General features: G+C 46.6%; 1 protein-coding gene across 2 annotated transcripts in view; it reads left to right on the top strand.

The window, feature by feature from the left end:
* The window catches only part of VIPR2 (vasoactive intestinal peptide receptor 2), a 68,271-nt gene that overhangs the window by 33,789 nt on the left and 14,600 nt on the right, over positions 1-19,882 (top strand). Inside the window, exon 5 of one of the 2 annotated variants that reach the window (XM_065883450.1) lies at positions 12,184-12,281. The exons of the other annotated variant lie outside the window; for it this stretch is intronic. Within the exon in view, the coding sequence (XP_065739522.1) occupies positions 12,184-12,281 (98 nt within the window). The remainder of the gene's footprint in view (positions 1-12,183; positions 12,282-19,882) is intronic. 2 annotated transcript variants of the gene reach the window in all.

Here is a 19,882-nt window from a genome sequence, read left to right as displayed (position 1 = left end):
AAGTACAGAGAAACAACCCGCCTTCGGGGAAGGAGATGCGGGGTGCCTGCGAGGCAGGCAGCCCCAGCCTTGCAGGGGTGAGGGGCCGAGCCAGGAGCCCACCCCACTGCGGACACCAGGCCGTTTCTGTAAGACAACCAAGGAGGCCAGCCGTGTCCACAGTGCTGGGGCATCAGGCAGGACTCGGGGCTGGGGCCCCGGCACAGCGCTGGGGGCACCAGGCCGGTCTCAGCCAGGAACAGGTCTCTGAGGGAGGGTCCGATCTCCCTGATGACCCCCTCTTCATTGGGCTTGTACGTGACAGCCTTGCCTGGGGGAAACAGACATTTGGGGCCCAGGCAGCTGGCAGTCGGCGAAGCTGGGCGCACCGGCCGTCCCAGCCAGGCGCTTGAGGTGGGGACGGGAGGGAAGGCACCGTTTCTGGGGCAGGTTGGGGGCAACCAGGACATTCACTGGGCGATCCGGTCAGTTTCTCCACGTGACGTACAAGTTCAGGACTAAAAGTCTGTGGTCCGAAGAGATAATTGAAGAAAATATGGCAATTAGCAATATTTGCTTTACTGGGTACTCGCAATCTCTGTTAAAGACCTAGAAAAAAGAAGACAGAGTTTTGGAAAGGTTCACCTACCAATTGTCAAGTTGACACTACCTGTCACATGGGTGTCATTTGGGGAATTCGAGTGGCTGGACATGGGCCTGGAGAGGCCGCAAGCCAGGAAATGTGCTGATGAAGGACAGTGGCCTCGTTACTGCAGGTTCCCTTTAACAGTTTGCCTATATTTTCTACTTTCTCAAAAATCAGCAAATACTTAACTCTTGTGTTCAAATAAAATCAAATTTTAGCCCCCCCCCAAATCACTTAAATTTATGCTGTTTGACAAATCATTTCTCAGTGACATTTGCTTCCCACCAGGGACCCTGACAGGACAGCGAGGAAATTTCCCTCTGTCGTGCGTTTCCGGAAACCTGTTTTGAAGCGATGTAGTAGCCGGGTTGGTGCAGGGGCGCCGACTTGCTGGGGCGCCCTGCAGCCTCCGCGATCAGCGCGCGGGTGCGCGGCGGGCGTGAACGCGGACATGGCGCCCGCGCTGCACACATGCGCCTCCTCCGCTCGTGAACGGCGAGGCCGTCCTTCCTAAAGGGGCGTGTGCTGTGACGTAGCCTCAGCACCGGTAGCAGACCTGGGAGCTTTCTAGTGTTACACAGCTGTCATCTAACCCGCCGTCTGGGTCCCAGGACGGCTCTCAGGGCATGTCTGCCAGCACAGGCGGCACTGGCGCACGTGACCCAGCCTCTCCCCACCCCTCAGCCTTGCTCTGTCTTTCATGTGTCGTGTTTGGAGAACATCGGCCTCGACCTCACAGACGTCACAGGCTCTCGGAGGGGTTTGTCTGATGTTCCTAGAATCAGATGCGGGTTATCTGCCAAAGGTGAGGACGCTTGGTAGCAAAACAAAGGCTCCCAATCTCTCTGTCGGTCGCCTTTTCTTTATCATAAACTCTGTGCTGTAAATAGGTCTCAGTGGGAGAAACTGCTGCAGAATATCTGGATGTTTCTTTGCCTCAGAAACATCGTATTTGGGTTTTTAAAAGAAAATCCATTTTCCTCTAACACGTTCACACCAGCAAAGGAGTGCTCCCCGTAGCGACTGAAAAGAGGGGCTCTTTGCCAGCCGGTCACACAGCCCTGGCGACTGTGCCGACAGCTCCAGCCCCGCATCCCCAGCGCCACCTCCTCTGAGATGTCACCGCCGGTGCCCTGCTCCCAGCTACACAGCAGTGCAGCTTCCATGGGAGATCAGCCCTGTGGCGAGTGGGCGTCAGTCACCATGAGCACCCGGACGCCCCCCTCTCCTGCCCCTCCACGAAGCATCAGACACCTTCCCGACATCTCCGCTCGTCCTCAGGAGAGAGGTGATCTCGGGGACAAGGAGAGCAATGTCACCTGTGTGCCACCCAGACTGGCTGTGCCGGGTGCCTGGTCGCTTCCGCCCGGGGCACTGCTGTCCAGTGCCCTCTGACCTGAGAGCCCAGCGACCCCCTGGGGTCGGTCCGCTTCCTCAGACGGCCCTGAGGGCTGCAGCGGGACTGGAGGAGGCCCCAGCGCGAAGCCAGCGTGCTTGCGTCTCCCCTTTGGGTTCCTGCAGTGCCTCTGACCGCCCACAGACTGAAGGGGGCGCCGCCGTCAGCAGGAGCCCCGCCCGTCCGCCTGTCCTTGCGTCCACCCGTCCCCTCACCCTCCACCGCAGCGCTGGTCAGGGCCGCGCGGGCGGCGGGAAACACGCTGAGCGTAGGGGCGGGGGACCCCAGGTCCTCTGCGAAGCCGACTGTGTACAAAGGAGGCTTGACTCAGGACTCGGGTCGTTGGGCTGAATAACCTTGAAGACCTCTTTCGTCATAAAAATGGTTTTCATTGTAAAATCAAACCCAGTCACATGAGTCACGTAGGGGCATTTACTAAGAGTGTTTACAAGCTCTTTACATGGATTATCTCGTTTAATCCCCCGACAAGTCCATGAGGTAATGCGCTGGTTTTCATCATCCTTTTATGGTTGAGGGAAACTAATGCACAGTCTCATCAGTGAATAGAATTTAGACCACAAGCCCCAGAGTCCTCACGCCCCTGTTCGCTGTGGGTTTTACTCTTGGTTGCGTTAGACCAGCTTGATGATACCACGGTCTGTGCTTTGGTGTGGAGCACCTTTTCATTTGCCTGCTTGCCATCCGGTCTGTTCTGTGGCGAGGTGCCTGTTAAGGTTTTTGGCCCATTTTAAATTGGGTTGTTTGTTTTCTTATTGTTGAGTATTAAGAGTTCTTTGTATGTTTTGGGGTTTTTTGTGGTTTTTTTGCGGTACACGGGCCTCTCACTGTTGTGGCCTTTCCCGTTGCGGAGCACAGGCTCCGGAGGCGCAGGCTCAGCGGCCATGGCTCACGGGCCCAGCTGCTCCGCGGCACGTGGGATCTTCCCAGACCGGGGCACGAACCCATGTCCCCTGCATCGGCAGGCGGACTCTCAACCACTGCGCCACCGGGGAATCCCTCTTTGTATGTTTTGAATAACAATCCTTATCAGATGTAACTTCTGCAGATATTTTCTCCCAGTCTGTGGCTTGTCTTCTCATCCTCTGCATTTCTTTCACAGGGCAGAATTTTTAAATTTTATTGAAGTCCACCTTATCAGTGATTTCTTTCATGAATGGTGGTGCCTTCAGTGCTGTATTTTAAAAAGCATCATCAACTCAAGGTCATCTAGGTTTTCTCCTATGTTATCTTCTAGGAGTTTCATAGTTTTGCACTTTACATTTAGGTCTATGACCCATTTTGAGTTAATTTTTGTAAACGTGTAAGGTCTGTGTCTAGGTTCATTTTTTGCATGTGGATCCAGTTGTTCCAGCAACATGTGTTGAAGAGACTGTCTTTGCCCCATTGTATTACCTTTGCTTCTCTGTCAGAGACCAGTGACTACGTGAGTCTGTTTCTCGGCTCTATTCTGTCCTTTCAGCCACACCAGTGTCTTCACTCCCGCAGCTTAACAGTCAGTCTCATGACTCTGCTCTGGGAACCCCCAGCTCCTGCTGCCGCCTGTCCCCCCACTGTCCTGGGGCAGCTGTTCGTCCTGTGGACCCAAGGAGGTGGGTGATGTTCCAGTCCTTTCAGAGTTCTACTCATTGTTAGGATGTAGTGGTGACGTCCACGCTGCTTACACGCAGAACCGACCAATTCCTCTTAAAGGAAGAAAGCTGAAACAGACAAGCAACGTTCCCCAGGGAGGGCGCCCTCTGAGGGAGGGGACACTGGGGTACGGGTGGACTCTCAGCCCTGCACCTTGGTGGCCTCGTGTTCTTAAACTGACCTGTCACCCCCAGACGCAGGTCCCCCATCTGCATAAGGGGAACGTGGCAAAAAGACTCCATCTGCTGCTTCACAGGCCGTTGGGAGAAGTGAATGGATTAACTTTCGTGATATATTTTGCAAATTGCAAAGCACCCAGCACTATTGGGTTATCATTACAGTCTCCTAAGCAGAATAAGCGGGTCTTAAAAGATATTTGCCAACGACTTTCAGGCAGAAAAATTCAACTCATAGCATTGTTGCAAATGTGACAGCGAGCCTCACTCATCCTGAATCTGAGATGGTGCCTGAGTCTGGGGAGTAGCTTGGATGACCTGTGTGCGCTTTGGACCACATTCCCATGAAAACAGGCTGTCATTTCTGCTGGTCTCTAAAACATCTGCTTGAAAACAAAGAAGCCTCAGCCTTCCATTTTTCAGGTGAGAACAGGCACCTCCTTGCACCCAAGACAGAGGCTGTCCCTTGGCCCCGGCGAAGGCTGCTGGTCCAGGGGATCCGAGGTTCTTGCGCAGCCCTGCTCCAAAGCCGCCACGAGAAAAGGCCCCGGGCTGGCCGCTCCACTCGGCGTGCTCTTCTGAGTGAAGCAGACGCTGCCCGCTCGGCCCTCTGCCTGCTGCCGCACGGGACATGGCGTGTGTGGGCCCCTGCAGCGCCTTCTCGGAGGAGCCCAAAGACCTGGCCGAGGAATCAGAGCTGAGGTGCTGCCCTGGGAAGCCAGGGAGCCGGGCAGAAGCAGAGTGAGCGTCACCCGTGACTAACGTCTCCACGGAGAGCCCAGACGACCCTGCCGCACCGGCCAGCGATGCTGCCCAGGTCCCCAGCCCTTGGCACGTCTCCTCCGGGCCACCCGCCCATCCATGCTGCCCTTCAGCTACTAGGTGCCCCTGCTCATGCCCCAGCCACTCGCTCTGAGTTCAGAGTAAGAGACGCGGGTCAGCGTTTTTCAGGGTCTGTGTTGGTCTTATTTACCCAACAAGACCTACATACCCTGGAGACAGGGGCTGTGCCTTCTGTTCCAGGGCGACCCGTCCTTAGACAGATGCTGGGTAGCAATGGTGGTTTCACTCGCATTCCCTCGGCCCTTCGTGCGAAGGTTAATCGTTACTAAAAGGTCTGGGAGGAGCCACTGTTTCCCAGACAGTGATGCACGTGGCATCAGCAGGTTCAGAAGAGAACACGTCAGGGGGTTTCACGTCAGCCGAAGAGTGAGGCGTCGGGCCAGGCAAGGTTCTAATCAGAAAGTTTCCTGAATCAGGAACCTCTGGTCTAGCCAAGGGGCTTTCAACTTTTTTTAATTAAAATCCACAGTTAGAAATGCATTTCACACTGTGACCCAACACAAACATTTCACAAAGCCACATTTTCTGTGCTACCTTCTTTAAATGTTGGTTGTTACCTAGGAAATTGATTGCATGGCCCACTACTGAGTTATAAATAGGGTCATCGTGTAAAAGGTCAGCCAAACCTGGCCTCTCAAGAGAAAAAGGGGAGCTATTAATAGTCACTCCGGGACAGCAGACATAAACCAGGCCTGGCCCAGGCAAGGGAAGGCTTCAGTCACCTAGTTATGACTCAGTGTTTGGAAACACTGGCCGGCCTGCAGTGTTCCTTGAGGAGGGCTATGCGTGTAGCTCCAGGGCGATGTATGATTATGGAAAGTTAGAGCTGGAAGACGACTTGCACGTCACCCGGTCCCACACACTTGCTGGGGACTAGGAAGCCGCCCTGGGTGACAGCCAGTGGGGAAGGGCCGCCATCTCCTCCCAGGCAGGACCCCCAACGGAAGGCTCAGAGTGGCGGGTCCTGTGTTTGCCCACCGCAGGCCCCTCAGAAGCATTGAGAAAGGGGAGCATTCCTGACCTGTTTTCCTCGCTGCCGGATCATGTGATGATGGTGACACATATTCAACTACTTTTTTACAAGTAAATCCAGTCTCAAACTTGCGATTGTAACGTGAGACTGTTTGAGAACATCTTCCCTGGTAAAACCTTGCGGTGACAGGAATCCTGGTACGTGTGCATCCGGTGTCAGTGGGGGGCTCATGCCGAAGCCCTGGAAATGTGTCCCCCGGCTGCCCCTCGGGCGTCCCACTGGCGACATTCTCAGGCCCACCAGTGCGGACCGGTGTTCGTGGACACCTGTCATTTAATCATCTTCGGGGGCAAGTGCCCCCGACCCCGGTTGTCTTCTGCTCTCCACACTGAGTGAGGCCACAAGCCCAGGAATCGTCCTGTGGGCCTCACGCTTAAACAGTATGAGGACTTTCTGTAAGAAAAAGAATACAACCTTAAATATAAAAGTGAATTTATTCAGGATAAGAAAGGAGATGGCAGGTTCCTTTTCATGGACCTCAAGCATAGTGGATGCCCAAAATACTTACAAAGAAAAGAGTTAAAAACTGCAGAGTGTCCTACATGTTCTTTGAGCACCTTTTGTTGGCTTAAGGAAAACAAGCCCTTATAGATGTCTAGTCCTAAGACTTCTATAAACTCATAAAGCTCATAAGAATGAGTGTTGGGAGGATGTCATTCTATCATCCTGATAGTGTCAAAAATGAATATTAAATTCACCAGACGTTTGGAATAAATCTTTTGTGTATCAAAAAATTATCACAATGGAACATTTAAATAAGTTCCCCACCCTGACAGGGAGCAGCACATTCTAATCTCAAAGAAGTTACGAGGGGAGAGTGAGCCCTGGACTCACTGCGTTTCCCCCAAGGACTTGCGCCTTTAGTTCTGTTTTGTGAAGTTTGTGGTGCAGATTATGGATGTTACAGGTGGTAAAGAAAATAGGTATTTTCTCCCTTAGGGACTTGATAGTAATTTTACTAGGAACTGAAGACTGAAGGCCCTGCTACAAACCCGTGAACAGCGGACTGTTCTCGTGTGGTGCGTGCGTAACTGGTTCCCGTTTCTGCCCCTCTGGTCATACCTGCACGAGTGTGAACAGGAAAGGGGGGACCTTCCAAGAGGAACACATGAGCAGCACACCACCCCCGTCTCTTCCCCGTTTTTATGTATTTACTTCAAAATTACCATTGTACTTAATGTACACTCTGCTTGTTTTGTTTTATAAAATATATCATGAACACTTTCTTAAATCAGTCAGTATCCTTCGAAAACAAGGTTTTTAAGGACAGTGTGATATTCTATTTTATGAATATGCTGAATTTACTCAATTGTTCACAAATTAGGTTTTGTCTAATATCTTGTTATTTTAATCAATAAACAAACCTGTGCACAAATCTCAAATTCCTGGTTAAAGGATGTGAAGTAAGACAAGGATATTTTTCATCTTTTTAATTATACTGTCAAATGGCTTTCCAAAAAATGTGCCAGTGCACCTTTCCACTAGGAACAGATGTGATGCCCATTTAGCTAATACCTTCACCAGCAGTTTCATATTTTTTCAGTTATCACCAATTTTATAAAACAAACAAAAATGCTCTCTTATTATTTTAGTTGCACCTGGTTCACTGCTGATGGGCTCAGGCTTTTCCTGGTCATGATTAACTTGTTTGCTTTGCCAGCTCCCCTGCTGAGGTGTCTTCCTTCCCATCTACCAGGCTTTCCTGAGAATCTGTCACGACAGGTGTGCCTTCCTCCAAGTTGGGTTTTCTTGTTATGCTGCCCAGTATGGAAACTCTGAGCTGAGACATCCAGGTAGAGCGTTCATGAACTGGTAGCATTGGGGAGCCTGGCAGATGCAAACACGGGTTCTTCTGGAAGAAAATCCTTGCCCAGGCCTCCCAAATTCCCATAGATCAACCCCAAAGATGAGCTCACACCTAAATGTACAAACTACACAAAGAACCAGTCAGCAGATGACAAACAGTGAAATTACATCCTCGAAACTGGAGACGATGGATTCATCTGGCAAAGAATACAAATAAGTGCGTTTAAAATGTTTTGTTAGGGCTTCCCTGGTGGAGCAGTGGTTAAGAATCTGCCTGCCAATGCAGGGGACACGGGTTCAAGCTCTGGTCCAGGAAGGTCCCACATGCCGTGGAGCAACTAAGCCCGTGCACCACAACTACTGAGCCTGGGCTCTAGAGCTCATGAGCCATAACTGCTGAGCTTGCAAGCCACAACTGCTGAAGCCCACACACCTAGAGCCTGTGCTCTGCAACAAGAGAAGCCACTGCAATGAGAAGCCCAGGCACCGCAACGAAGAGTAACCCCTGCTCGCCGCAACTAGAGAAAACCTGTGCACAGTGACAAAGACCCAACACAGCCAAAAATAAAAATAAACAAAATAAATAAATTTATTTTTTAAAAAAAGAGGAAATTGAAAATAACCAAAAATGAGATACTCTAAAAAGGACCTGATCTGGGGGGAAAAAATAGACCTTAAAAAAAAAAAAGAAAATTAAAACATACAGAAATCTGTTGCATTTCTTTACAGTAACAATGAAATATCGGAAAGGGAAAGTAAAAAAAAAGATCCCTTTAAAAATTGCATCAAAAAGAAAAAAATACTGAGAAATAAGCCTGACCAAGGAGTTAAAAGACTTAAATGCTGAAAACTATAAAACATTGATAAAGGAAATTACAGATGATTTTAAAAATGGAAAGCTATCCCATACTCTTGCATTGGAAGAATTATTATTGTTGAAATGGCATATTACCCAAAGCAATCTACAGATTTAATGCCATCCCTATCAAATTTCCCATGACATTTTTCATAGAACTAGAACAAGTAACCCTAAAAATTATATGGAAGCATAAAAGACCCAGAATTGCCAAAGCAATCTTGAGGAAAAAGAACAAAGGGGAGGCATAACCCTCCCAGACTTCAGATGATGCTACAAAGCTACAGTAATCAAAACAGCATTGTATTGGCACAAAAACAGACACATGGATCAATGAAACAGAACAGAGAGCACAAAAATAAACCCACACACCTACAGTCAATTAATCTTCGGTAAAGGAGGCAAGAATATACAACGGAGAAAAGACAGTCTCTTCAGCAAGTAGTGTTGGGAAAGCTGGACAGCTGCATGTAAATCAATGAAGTTAGAACACTCCCTCACACCATACATAAAAATAAACTCAAAATAGCTTAAAGACTTAAATATAAGACGGGACACCATAAACCTCCTAGAAGAGAACATAGGCAAAACATTCTGTCACATAAATCAAAGCAGTGTTTTCTTAGGTCAGTCTCCCAAGGCAATAGAAATAAAAGCAAAGATAAACGAGTGGGACCTAATCAAGTTTATAAACTTTTGCACAGCAAAGGAAACCGTAAACAAAATGAAGAGACAACCTACGGAATGGGAGCAAATATTTGCAAAAAAAGCACCCAGCAAAGGCTTACTTTCTAAAATATACTAACAGCTCATACAACTCAATAACAACAAAAAAACTCCAAACAACCCAATCAAAAAATGGGCAGGGACTTCCCTGGTGGCACAGTGGTTAAGAATCCACCTGCCAATGCAGGGGAAATGGGTTCGAGCCCTGGTCCGGGAAGATCCCCCATGCCGCAGAGTAACTAAGCCCGTGTGCCACAACTACTGAGCCTATGCTCTAGAGTTCTTGAGCCACAACTACTGAGCCCCTGTGCCACAGCTACTGAAGCCCACGTGCCTAGAGCCCATGCTCCACAACAAGAGAAGCCACCACAATGAGAAGCCCGTGCATCACAACAAAGAGTAGCCCCTGCTCGCCACAACTAGAGGAAGCCCACGCGCAGCAATGAAGACCCAACATAGCCAAAAATTAATTAATTAATTAATTAAAAAAAAAAAACGGGCAGAAGACCTAAATAGACATTTCTCCAAAGAAGACATACAGATGGCCAATAGGCGTATGAAAATATGCTCAGCATTGCTAATTATCAAAGAAATGCAAATCAAAACTACAATGAGGTATCACCTCACACTGGTCAGAATGGTCATCATTAAAAAAAAATCTACAAATAATAAATGCTAGAGAAGGTGTGGAGAAAAGGGAGCCCTCCTACGCTGTTGGTAGGAATGTAAATTGATACAGCCACTATGGTAAACAGTATGGAGGGTCCTTAAAAAACTAAAAATAGAATTACCATACAATCCAGCAATCCCACTCCTGGGCATATATCCAAAGAAAACTATAATTTGAAAAGATACATGCACCCCTATGTTCATAGCAGCACTGTTTACAATAGCCAGGACATGGAAGCAACCTAAATGTCCATCGACAGATGAATGGATCAAGAAGATGTGGTACATATATATACAATGGAATATTACTCAGCCATAAAAAGAATGAAATAATTTGCAGCAACATGGATGGACCTAGAGATTCTCATACTAAGTGAAGTAAATCAGACAGAGAAAGACAAATATCGTATGATATCACTTATATGTGGAATATAAAATATGATACAGATGAACTTATTTACAAAACAGAAACAGACTCACAGACATAGGAAACAAACTTATGGTTACCAAAGGGCAAAGTGGGGGAGGGATAAATTAGGAGTTTGGGACTAAGATATGCACACTGCTATATGTAAAATAGATAAACAACATCCTACTGTGTAGCACAGGGAACTATATGCCGTATCTTATAATAACCTATAATGGGAAAGAATCTGAAAAAGAAAATATACGTGTGTGTGTGTGTGTGTACACACACACATATATAACTGAATCACTTTGCTGTACACCTGAAACTAACACAACATTGTAAATCAACCTTAATTTAAAAAAATGAAAATCAAGTAGGTATATCAAACAGCAAATCAGATACAGATGAAAAGAGAATTCTGGAACAGGGAAGGTAGATCCAAAGAAACTGCCCGGATGCAGCAGAGGGACGAGGGGGTGGGAAATAGAGCAGTTTCTGGGCACCAGGTGGTGGCCCAGCATCAATCTGATCACAGTCTCAGCAGGAGAAACGGAGACCCTGACCACCGCAAGCACCGTGAATAAAAGAAAATGCACAGCCAGGCCACTGTGATGAAACTAGAACACACCAAATTGCGGAGAATCTTAAAGACAGACTGCGCGGACGCAGCCGCCTCCCAAGTGGGGGCCTCGTCCGTACCCAGAAGCCACCCGCTGAGCTGCTGCTCGGAATTGAAAGAGAAACAAAACCCGATGGGTCCACAACCAGCAGACCCCCACTAAACGTGCGTAGGGAGTGTGCTTCAGGGGAAAGAAGAAACCAGAAGGAAGAACTGAGAATCAAGAAAAATGTAAGAAAAAAAGGTAAATATGGGGAAGCCCAGCAAAGACAATGTAAAGCAATACTAAAGGGCGGGCAGCTAAAAACAGGCGGAAGCGGCGCAGACACACGCGTGAAGGTGTAAAGGCTCACGGGGGGCGGGGTCGAGCCTCGGGTCGGCAGTGGGCCCCCCGCAGTTTTACTCAATTGCCGGTTAGGTTCTGGCGTCTGTCTGCAGGTGCGTGTGCGGTCATCACGTTGTTTTCTGTGCTTTCAGTGGGTTTGAAATATTTCATTTTGCAACTGTTTAACCTGAACTGTTGCCACAGGTGACGCGGTGGCAGCTGCCCCGAACACCCCAGTCCTGCCTGTAATCCTGCGTCAGGAGGCGAACAGGAGAGGGACAGAACCTGAAATCAGGGTTTCCAAGGACGGTTCAGAAGCCCAGCTCGCCCTCTGCTTTCTCCCCCGCAGGCTGGAAGCCACGAAGCGACAAATCCCACACGCCGACCTGCGAGGCCTCAGACGGGGTCGCTCGAGGCAGGATTTGCTGTTTCTTCACACTTGGCTCCGCCGTCTTCACTGCCTTAAGACACAGATCACACCAGGAATTCACTGGGGGAGGAAGAACGCACCCTGCGGGAGGCAGGCGGCAGCCCCTACGTAGGGCGGTGCCTTCCTGGTCCAGACCCGCTTGGTTCTAGCGGGAGCTGGCAGGGTGGCCTCGGGGAAGACCGCAGGGCTGGGCCAGCGCCCACCTCAGCGGGCTGCTCGCTCCTGGAGGTTAAGACGGGCTCAGTGGTTTTCCTCTCTCCCACCCGGAAGGCTGAGCGCATCCAACCTGCTGCTTCGGGGCGGCGCCTCGAGGCCTCCTCCGAATGTGGTCCCCACGTCCTTGCTTCCTTTGCTTCCCCAGGCGGCTCCCTCCATGCAGGTTTGCTTTATGGAAACCATCCCAGGTTGTTCACAATGAATTATAGGGGAACAGGTTGGTGTTTAGAGTGCCGTTTTGGGCTCAGGATGGAAGTGGAACTCCAAGACAAGGCTGCCTCGTGTGTTCCAGCGTCAGCAGCCCATAGCCCGACCTGAAGGGAACGCACGGGGGGATCAGGAACCCGGCCCGTTGTCCAATGCCGGCCACCAGTAGCTTACAGATGCACTTTCCTCTCTTTCAGATCACGTTTTATATTCTGGTGAAGGCCATTTACACCCTGGGCTACAGTGTCTCTCTGATTTCCCTTACAACCGGAAGCATAATTCTTTGCCTCTTCAGGTAAGTGGCAGAAATGAGCGATCCTGCCAAAAACGTGAGACAGGAAATCATCCATGTAAGCTGTCTCGGCCCATCAGAGGAGGGCAGAAACCACTAGCTCCAAGCCCTCCTCTGTGCCGAGCCAACCACACTCCCTGGGGAAATGCCAGCATGAAATATGATGCTGACGTTGACATTTGTATTTAAATACTCTGCATTGCTCATATGAGGAGACAGTACTGACCATGGATAAGAATGCAGTTCAGGGGCTTCCCTGGTGGCGCGGTGGTTGGGAGTCCGCCTGCCGATGCAGGGGACATGGGTTCGTGCCCTGGTCTGGGAAGATCCCACGTGACGCGGAGCGGCTGGGCCCGTGAGCCATGGCCGCTGAGCCTGCGCGTCTGGAGCCTGTGCTCCGCAACGGGAGAGGCCGCAACAGTGAGAGGACCGCGTACCGCAAAAAAAAAGAATGCAACTCAACTGTTATTTACTAAGCAGCAATATGCAAATGCTTTGAAAATACAGAGGCACCCTGGCCTTCCCCTCCCACTCAGAAGCACCCACATCTGGGCCTCACAGTGGGTGCTGTGTTAAGAGACACTGTCATTTGTTCAGGAGCGTGAGGACAGGTTCAAATCCTGGGTCAGTCTCTTAGCAGCTGTGTGACCTTGGACAAATTGCTTAACCTCTCTGTGCATCTACATGGAGGCTGATGGAGCCTACATGGCATGTGGGAGGTGCTCTCTGAACGGCACCTGTTTTTCCCCTGCTCCTGGACCCTCCTAGGCCTGTGCTAGGTCTCTGGGAGTTAATGACAGACGTTGTATGGCTGGTGGTCAGGGTTCAAGGATGGAGGTCGACGCTTCTATCTGGGAAAAGGTTCTAGTTTTTAGGATTAAATCTGTCTTAAACATCACTAGCCTTAAGTAAAATGGGTGATATCCAGCTTATTTTAACAGGGTTTTGATCACCTGTCAAAAAATAATCTGTAGAGAACAGAGAGCATTATTTGGGGTCTCAGGAATTGCAATTCGAGAAACACAGACTCAGGTAAAGCTGAGAGGGTTCCAGGGAAGAGAAGGAGTCGGGGCTTGTAAAGGCAAAAGCCACAGGTTGTTAAAATTGTCTGGCAAGAGTTAGGATTGGCTCTGATGCAAAAGGAAATATTGTCCTTAAGGGACAGGCTGTCACAAGTTGTTCAGGGGGTGGGGTCTGATATGTATCTGAGTTTCTGGAACACTGTGCAGACCTTCTGGACGCCTCGTCAGGACAGTGAGTGGTCAGAGCTCAGATCCCGTCTGGCTGAGACGTGGTGGCCTCAGGCTCCATCTGGAGGTTCTCTTGGCAACACCAACTCCACTTTTATTTTCCTCCCACACACCACATATCTTATTTCCTTTTGCTAAAATATAGTTCAAATGTTAGCCGGTCTTCATATAAAATCAGTGATATAACAAATGGAGTGTTTTTAGAACATTAAGAGGTCCATACTTGGAAGGAAACTGAGTGAGTGGAGGTGATGGAGCAGGTAGCGGAGATCTCAGCAGTCGTTAAGTGGTGCTCCTCTAGTTTCAGGCATCTCGGCTGTGTGAGGTAGTTGATAATTCTCAGAAAGAATGAGGCAATGCCTTTAAACCAGAACTGCACTTTGAAAAGTGTGGGGAAGACCTATAATATTTTATATGATAAAAAAAGTTCTTAAAAAAACACTGGTATTATATTAATATTTGTTCTGCTATCTTCTGCATTTTATTGTACATTTTTAAATCTTGAAATTGTTAAATATAAAAAAGAAAGGAAACATTTAGGGAGGTAAGCCAGCACAGGGTAACTTGAATTAGAAAATTTTCAGTTTGTTTTTAAGGAGCTCCCATGTTGAGCAATCCATATTCTTGACACAGCAATTTCCCTCAGGTTTGCACTTCGTGATGTATTTAACAACTAGCCAGCAATAGCATTCTGGAATTATTGCAAATACGGTCATGATCCATTAAGAGAGTCTCAAATGCTTTTATGCATATCACAGTCTTCTTTACGTGGACATCATTCTTCAGCTGCAGGTGACACTTCTTAGTTAGAAAAAGGACGTGTCTGCATTGGCTGTCCTTCTGCTGGTTCAGTGTGTAATGATCCCAGGAAAAAGTGCCCAGAGCCCAGGGATGGAGTACAGTCCCAGGCTCTGCCTTCAACTCGGGCACCCTTCCCACTTCCGTCTGCTGATGCCACCTCCCTGGAGAGCTGAGAGACTGAGTTAATTCTAAAATCCATGTTATAAAAATAACACGCTCCATTGTCATGGTGAGTACACCCAGGAAACAGAATTCTTTGCAGTCATCGAACATTTATTCTCCAAAATATAGCCCATAAGCTACGAAAGCATCAAGCGACCATGTTCTTTTTTTTTTTTAACATCTTTATTGGAGTATAATTGCTTTACAATGTTGTGTTCGTTTCTGCTGTATAACAAAGTGAATCAGCTATACGTATACATATATCCCCATATCTCCTCCCTCTTGCATCTCCCTCCCACCCTCTCTACACCCATCTAGGTGGTCACAAAGCACTGAGCTGGTCTTCCTGTGCTATGCAGCTGCTTCCCACTAGCTATCTATTTTACATTTGGTAGTGTATATATGTCCATGCCACTCTCTCACTTCATCCCAGCTTACCCTTCCCCCTCCCTGCGTCCTCAAGTCCATTCTCTAGGTCTGTGTCTTTATTCCTGTCCTGCCCCTAGTTTCATCAGAAGCTTTTTTTTTTTTTTAGATTCCATACAGTGTTTGTCTTTCTCTTTCTGACTTACTTCACTCTGTATGACAGACTCTAGGTCCATCCACCTCACTACAAACAACTCAATTTCGTGTCTTTTCATGGCTAATATTCCATTGTATATATGTGCCACACCTTTATCCATTCATTTTTCAATGGACACTTAGGTTCTTACTTTACAGTGGAGAAATGGAACATCTCATTTCTTCATCTCTTTCTTTCCCGAAGGGCATGCAGACTTGGGTATCAAATGCGGGGCCTAGTTCTGTGTGGGAGTCATGGGTGGTCACTGTTGCTGGCATCCTCGAGTGCGGCCGGTGGTCCAGGCGCTGACGAGGCAGCCCCGGTCCTCACAGCCCCAGGAACAGCCGCAGTAATCGCTAACACACTGTACCATGCATTCCATAGGGGCTTGTTAATTTGGTCCTTACGACACCTCCACCAGGTAAGTGCTGTCACGTCCCAGCTTTACCAGTTAGAGGAGGAGGCCTCGGAGGTGCCATGTGTCCCAGGCTGCTGAGCGGACGAGCACAGGGCCCCAATCCACCACCACCTTCACCCCGTTCGCCTTCGGGAGTCCATTCATGCCACCATCAGGGGGCGGATTCCAGCCTGGCTCATCTGGAGACACACTTTCAGTTACATCCGTTAGATCTGTACCTGGAAGTGAAACTTCAAATGTGTGGTGAAGGCGTCGCTGAGAGACCCGGCAACATGACTCGTTTGGACAGCTTGCTGACCTGGAGGGGCTGTGCTCACCTGGGGGACAGCAACAAACCCCAGCCCCACTCAGTGGAGAGACATGGGGAGAGGGAAAGGGAAGAGGAGTGGAGAAAAGAAGAAAAGAAAGAAAAGGGTTTGGAGAGATGAGAGCTCCCAGCACGAGGAGCACACGAGGCCGAGGCAGCGTCGAGCCTGCAGCCGTCGGACCACAGCGCAGGGTCACTGAGCTTCAGAACTGCTCCTGTGTCGTATTTAATGTCGTCATTACTGAGGTCCGGGGTCATGCTGAATACACAGAAATAGACTTTTCTGAGTAAAGTGTGCATGCAGGGACGTGGGCAGGGCTCCACATGCAGCGTGATGCTTGTGCCCAGGGAGCACAACGCCCAGGTCGCCGTCCAGCACGGTTAGCACCAGGAGCCAATCTCCAGGTCGCTGCGTGTCCGTCACCACCCACTTCCCAGAAGGTGACCGCTATTCAGAGTTCTGCCTATTTTAGAATCTTACAGAAGGAACGCCCCAGTCTCCCCAGTTCAGCGTTTTGCAGGGAGGTTCATCCGAATTGTTGCGTGCGGTTATCCTGTTCTTTTTTATTGCTGTGTGAAGATAACACAACTCATTTCTTCGTCCAGTGTCCACGGAGACGTGGGTGCCTCTCGGTTTGGGGCAGCCACAAGCAGGGCTGCTGTGGACATTCTTGTGAGTTCTCTCCTGCAGGCGCGTACACGGTTCTTCAGACGTGCGTGTGTGTGTGCACACTTGTTTTCACATTTATTTTACGTTTACATGTCTCTCCTGTCATAGGCCATGCACAGGTGTAGTCTCTCCAGGTACTGCACATGCTCGCCTGCCTTGCGGAGATTCCTTCCACTCCACCTCCCACCCCCACTGTCTATAATAATATAGAATTGTGGTTTTAATATGCATTTCCCTGGTGAATAATGATATAGTGTGTTTGGAAACTTTTTTTTCTGCAGGACCATTTCAAGTGTTTGCTCATTTTTATATTCAGCTGTCTCTCTTTTTTTTAAGTTAATTTTTAGGAGTCCTGTAAGAGCAGCCTTTCGTCAGATATGGGTATCACAGATTTTATCTCTAGCTCTGTGGTTGGACTTTACACCCCCCTAATGAGTCTTTTGATCAGAGAAAGTTCTTCATTTTAATGAAGCCTATTGACCATCTGTCTTTATAGTCAGAGCTTCCTGAACCTGTTTAAAATATCTCTGGCATGTTCTTCTTTGTTATCATCTAGAAATTTTTATTATTTTAACTTCTCATGTATAGGTTTATGATCCACTGGTGATTTATTTTTGTGTATGGTGTGAGGTAGGGGTTAAGGTTCATTCACTTTCTCTGTATTCAGTTTCTCCAGGACCATTACCTGGAAAGCCCACCTGTGCCGGTGCGTTGCAAAGGCATCTTTGTGACTGTGTATCAAGGGACTGGATGCCCTGCTCTGTCCTATTTCCCTCTTTATCTATCACGTGCCGTTTTTACATTGCTGTCGTTGCTGTGCCTTTATAATAAGCCCTGACTTCCAGCAGTGTAAATCTGTCAGCTCTTCTTTCTCACTAAGAAGAGGTTGGTCATCCGCACTTACGTGTGAATTGTTTTAATCAGCTTGTCAGTAGCCATTAAAAAAACTCTCCTGGGATTTCATTTTGGATTGCATTGAATCTGTAGATCAGCCTGGATAGACTGGACATCTTTACAGTTTTTAATCATCCAACCAGTGACTATAGTAGATCCTTCCATTGGTTTGGGCCTTCTTAATTTCTTTCAGTAATATTCTGTGGTTCTCTGAGTAAACATCATGGGCGTCTTTCGATAGTCACGCTGTTGTATATATTTGTGTACACGTAACGTTTAGAAAGGGATTGACGTTGATATATTGACCTTGCTTCAGCAGACTTGCCAAACTTATTTATGAATTTTATAATTATTCTGTAAACTCGTCTGGATTCTTCTTACATGCAACTCAAGTTTCTGTGAAGCACAGTATGAATGGAAGTGATGACAGAGGACTACCTTTTCTTATTTTTGAGCTCAGAGTGAAAGTTCTCAATATTTCACTTGTAAGCGTGACGTTTGCTGCAGACACTTTGAAGATACTCTTTACCAGATTAAGAGCATTCCTTTCAATTCCCAGTTTTCTGAGTTTTTAATCACAAATGGATGCCGAATTAATGATGATTTTTCTGCGTATATTGAGATGAGCAGATGGTTTTTATCATTTGTTCATTTAATGTGAAAAAATACATAGGTAGATTTTCTGATATTAAATCTACCTTTCGTTCCTAAAATTAACCCTAGTTGGTTGTGATATATTATCCTTTTACTATATAACTGGGTTTAGTTTACGAGTGTCTTGTTGAGGATTTTTGTGTCTACAGTCATGAATTTGATATAATTTTCCTTTCTCGTAAGATAGGCTCTGATATGACAGTTGTGCTGGTCCGTAGGTGAATAAGAAAGTGCCCCCCTTTCCTATTCTGTGGAATAGTGTGGGTTAGATAAGGTGCTATTTCTTCCGTAGCGTTTGTGGAATTCACCAGTGAAGCCATCTGGGCGGAGAGTTGTCGTGTGGGAAGGTTTTCTTTTAAGGTTCAAGTTTTTAAAACAGACATACGACAATTCAGATTCTCTGTTTCTCCTATGTTAGTTATAAGTTGTATTTTTCAAGGAATCTATTCATTTCACCTACATTTCTATATCTCTTATTATAGTTTTCACGTATGTAAGAGCTATACTTATATCTCCTTTCTCATTCCTGGTATTGGTCATTTTTATTTTCCTTCTTTGTATCCTGATGAATCTTACTGTATAAAACTTTATCAGTTTTATCAGTGTTTTCCAAGAACCAACTTTGGACTTTAATTTTCTCCCCTGTATGCTTATTTATTAATTTACTGACTGGTGCTCTTATCTTTATTGTTTCCTTCCTTCTGTGTTCTCTGGTTTCTATTTGGTATGCGTTCTCTAGCTTCTTAAGTTAGGTGTATGTTCAGCCTTCCTTTGTTTAAAATGCGTTTATTTATACCTACGCATTTCCCTCTCAGACCTGCTTTAGTTCCATCTTTTACATTTAAATATGTGTTTTCCATTATCATTGAGTTCTAATTTTTCTAAACTCTTTTTTTAAATTATTTTTTAACTCATAGGCTACAGAAAACTATAGATTAATTTCTAAGCTGAATAGAAAATTAGTAACAAGTTGGATTGTGGCTTAATTCATGGTAATCTGGCTTAATTCATGGTAATCAGAGAGCATACCACATGAATTAAATCCTCTACAATTTGTTGAGACTTGATTTATGACTCAGAATGTGGTCTATTTTAGTAAGTTTCATTTTCATTTGAAGACAATATAATTTCCACAGTTATTGGTTTGTAGGCTACATGTCATTTACATAATTTTGTCGATCATGTTATTTAAATATTCTAAATTTTACTGTTTGTTTTAACTACTTGTTCTATCAGTTACTGACAGACATGTATTTAAGTTTCCAACTATAATTGTGGACTTGTCTATTTCTTCTTTTATTTCTTTCACTGTTTGCTTTATATATTTTAAGGTTATGCTATTAGGGGCATACCCATTTAATGTTTTATTTTCTTATTAAACTGTCCACGTTTAGTAATGTCCCTTGATTTTAAAAAAATCTACTTTTATATTAATGTAGTTATATTAGCTTTCTTTTATTTGATATTTGCAAGATATATTTTCTGTGCTTTTACTTTGAACTTCCCTGTTTTATATTTAATTTGAGTGTTTTACAAGCTCCATTTATTTTTTTTACAAGCTCCATTTAATTGAGATTTGCTTTTTATTTCCAGTCTATTTTTATTTTTACATACAGTATTTTACACTCACATTTAGACTAGTTACTGACAACTTGGAGTTTCAGTCCGTCTTCTATCTCTTTGCTTTCAATTGTCTCAGCTGCTTCATTGCTCCTGCACTCACTTCGTGTTTCTTTTTAAATTGTCAAGTATTTTTATTATTCCAATTTTCCCCTTTCAGATTGTTAGTTATATATTCTATTATTCTTCTTCTGGTTTTCACCCCATATTAACAACATGCATCCTTGTCTCATAGGTGTTAACCTCCAGTTACTATTTTTACTGCT

The sequence above is a fragment of the Phocoena phocoena genome, chromosome 9 (assembly GCF_963924675.1).
Source record: "Phocoena phocoena chromosome 9, mPhoPho1.1, whole genome shotgun sequence".
Taxonomy (NCBI): Eukaryota; Metazoa; Chordata; class Mammalia; order Artiodactyla; family Phocoenidae; genus Phocoena; species Phocoena phocoena.
The sequence above is the reverse complement of the archived record's forward strand: the minus strand, read 5'-3'. Positions and strand labels throughout refer to the sequence as shown.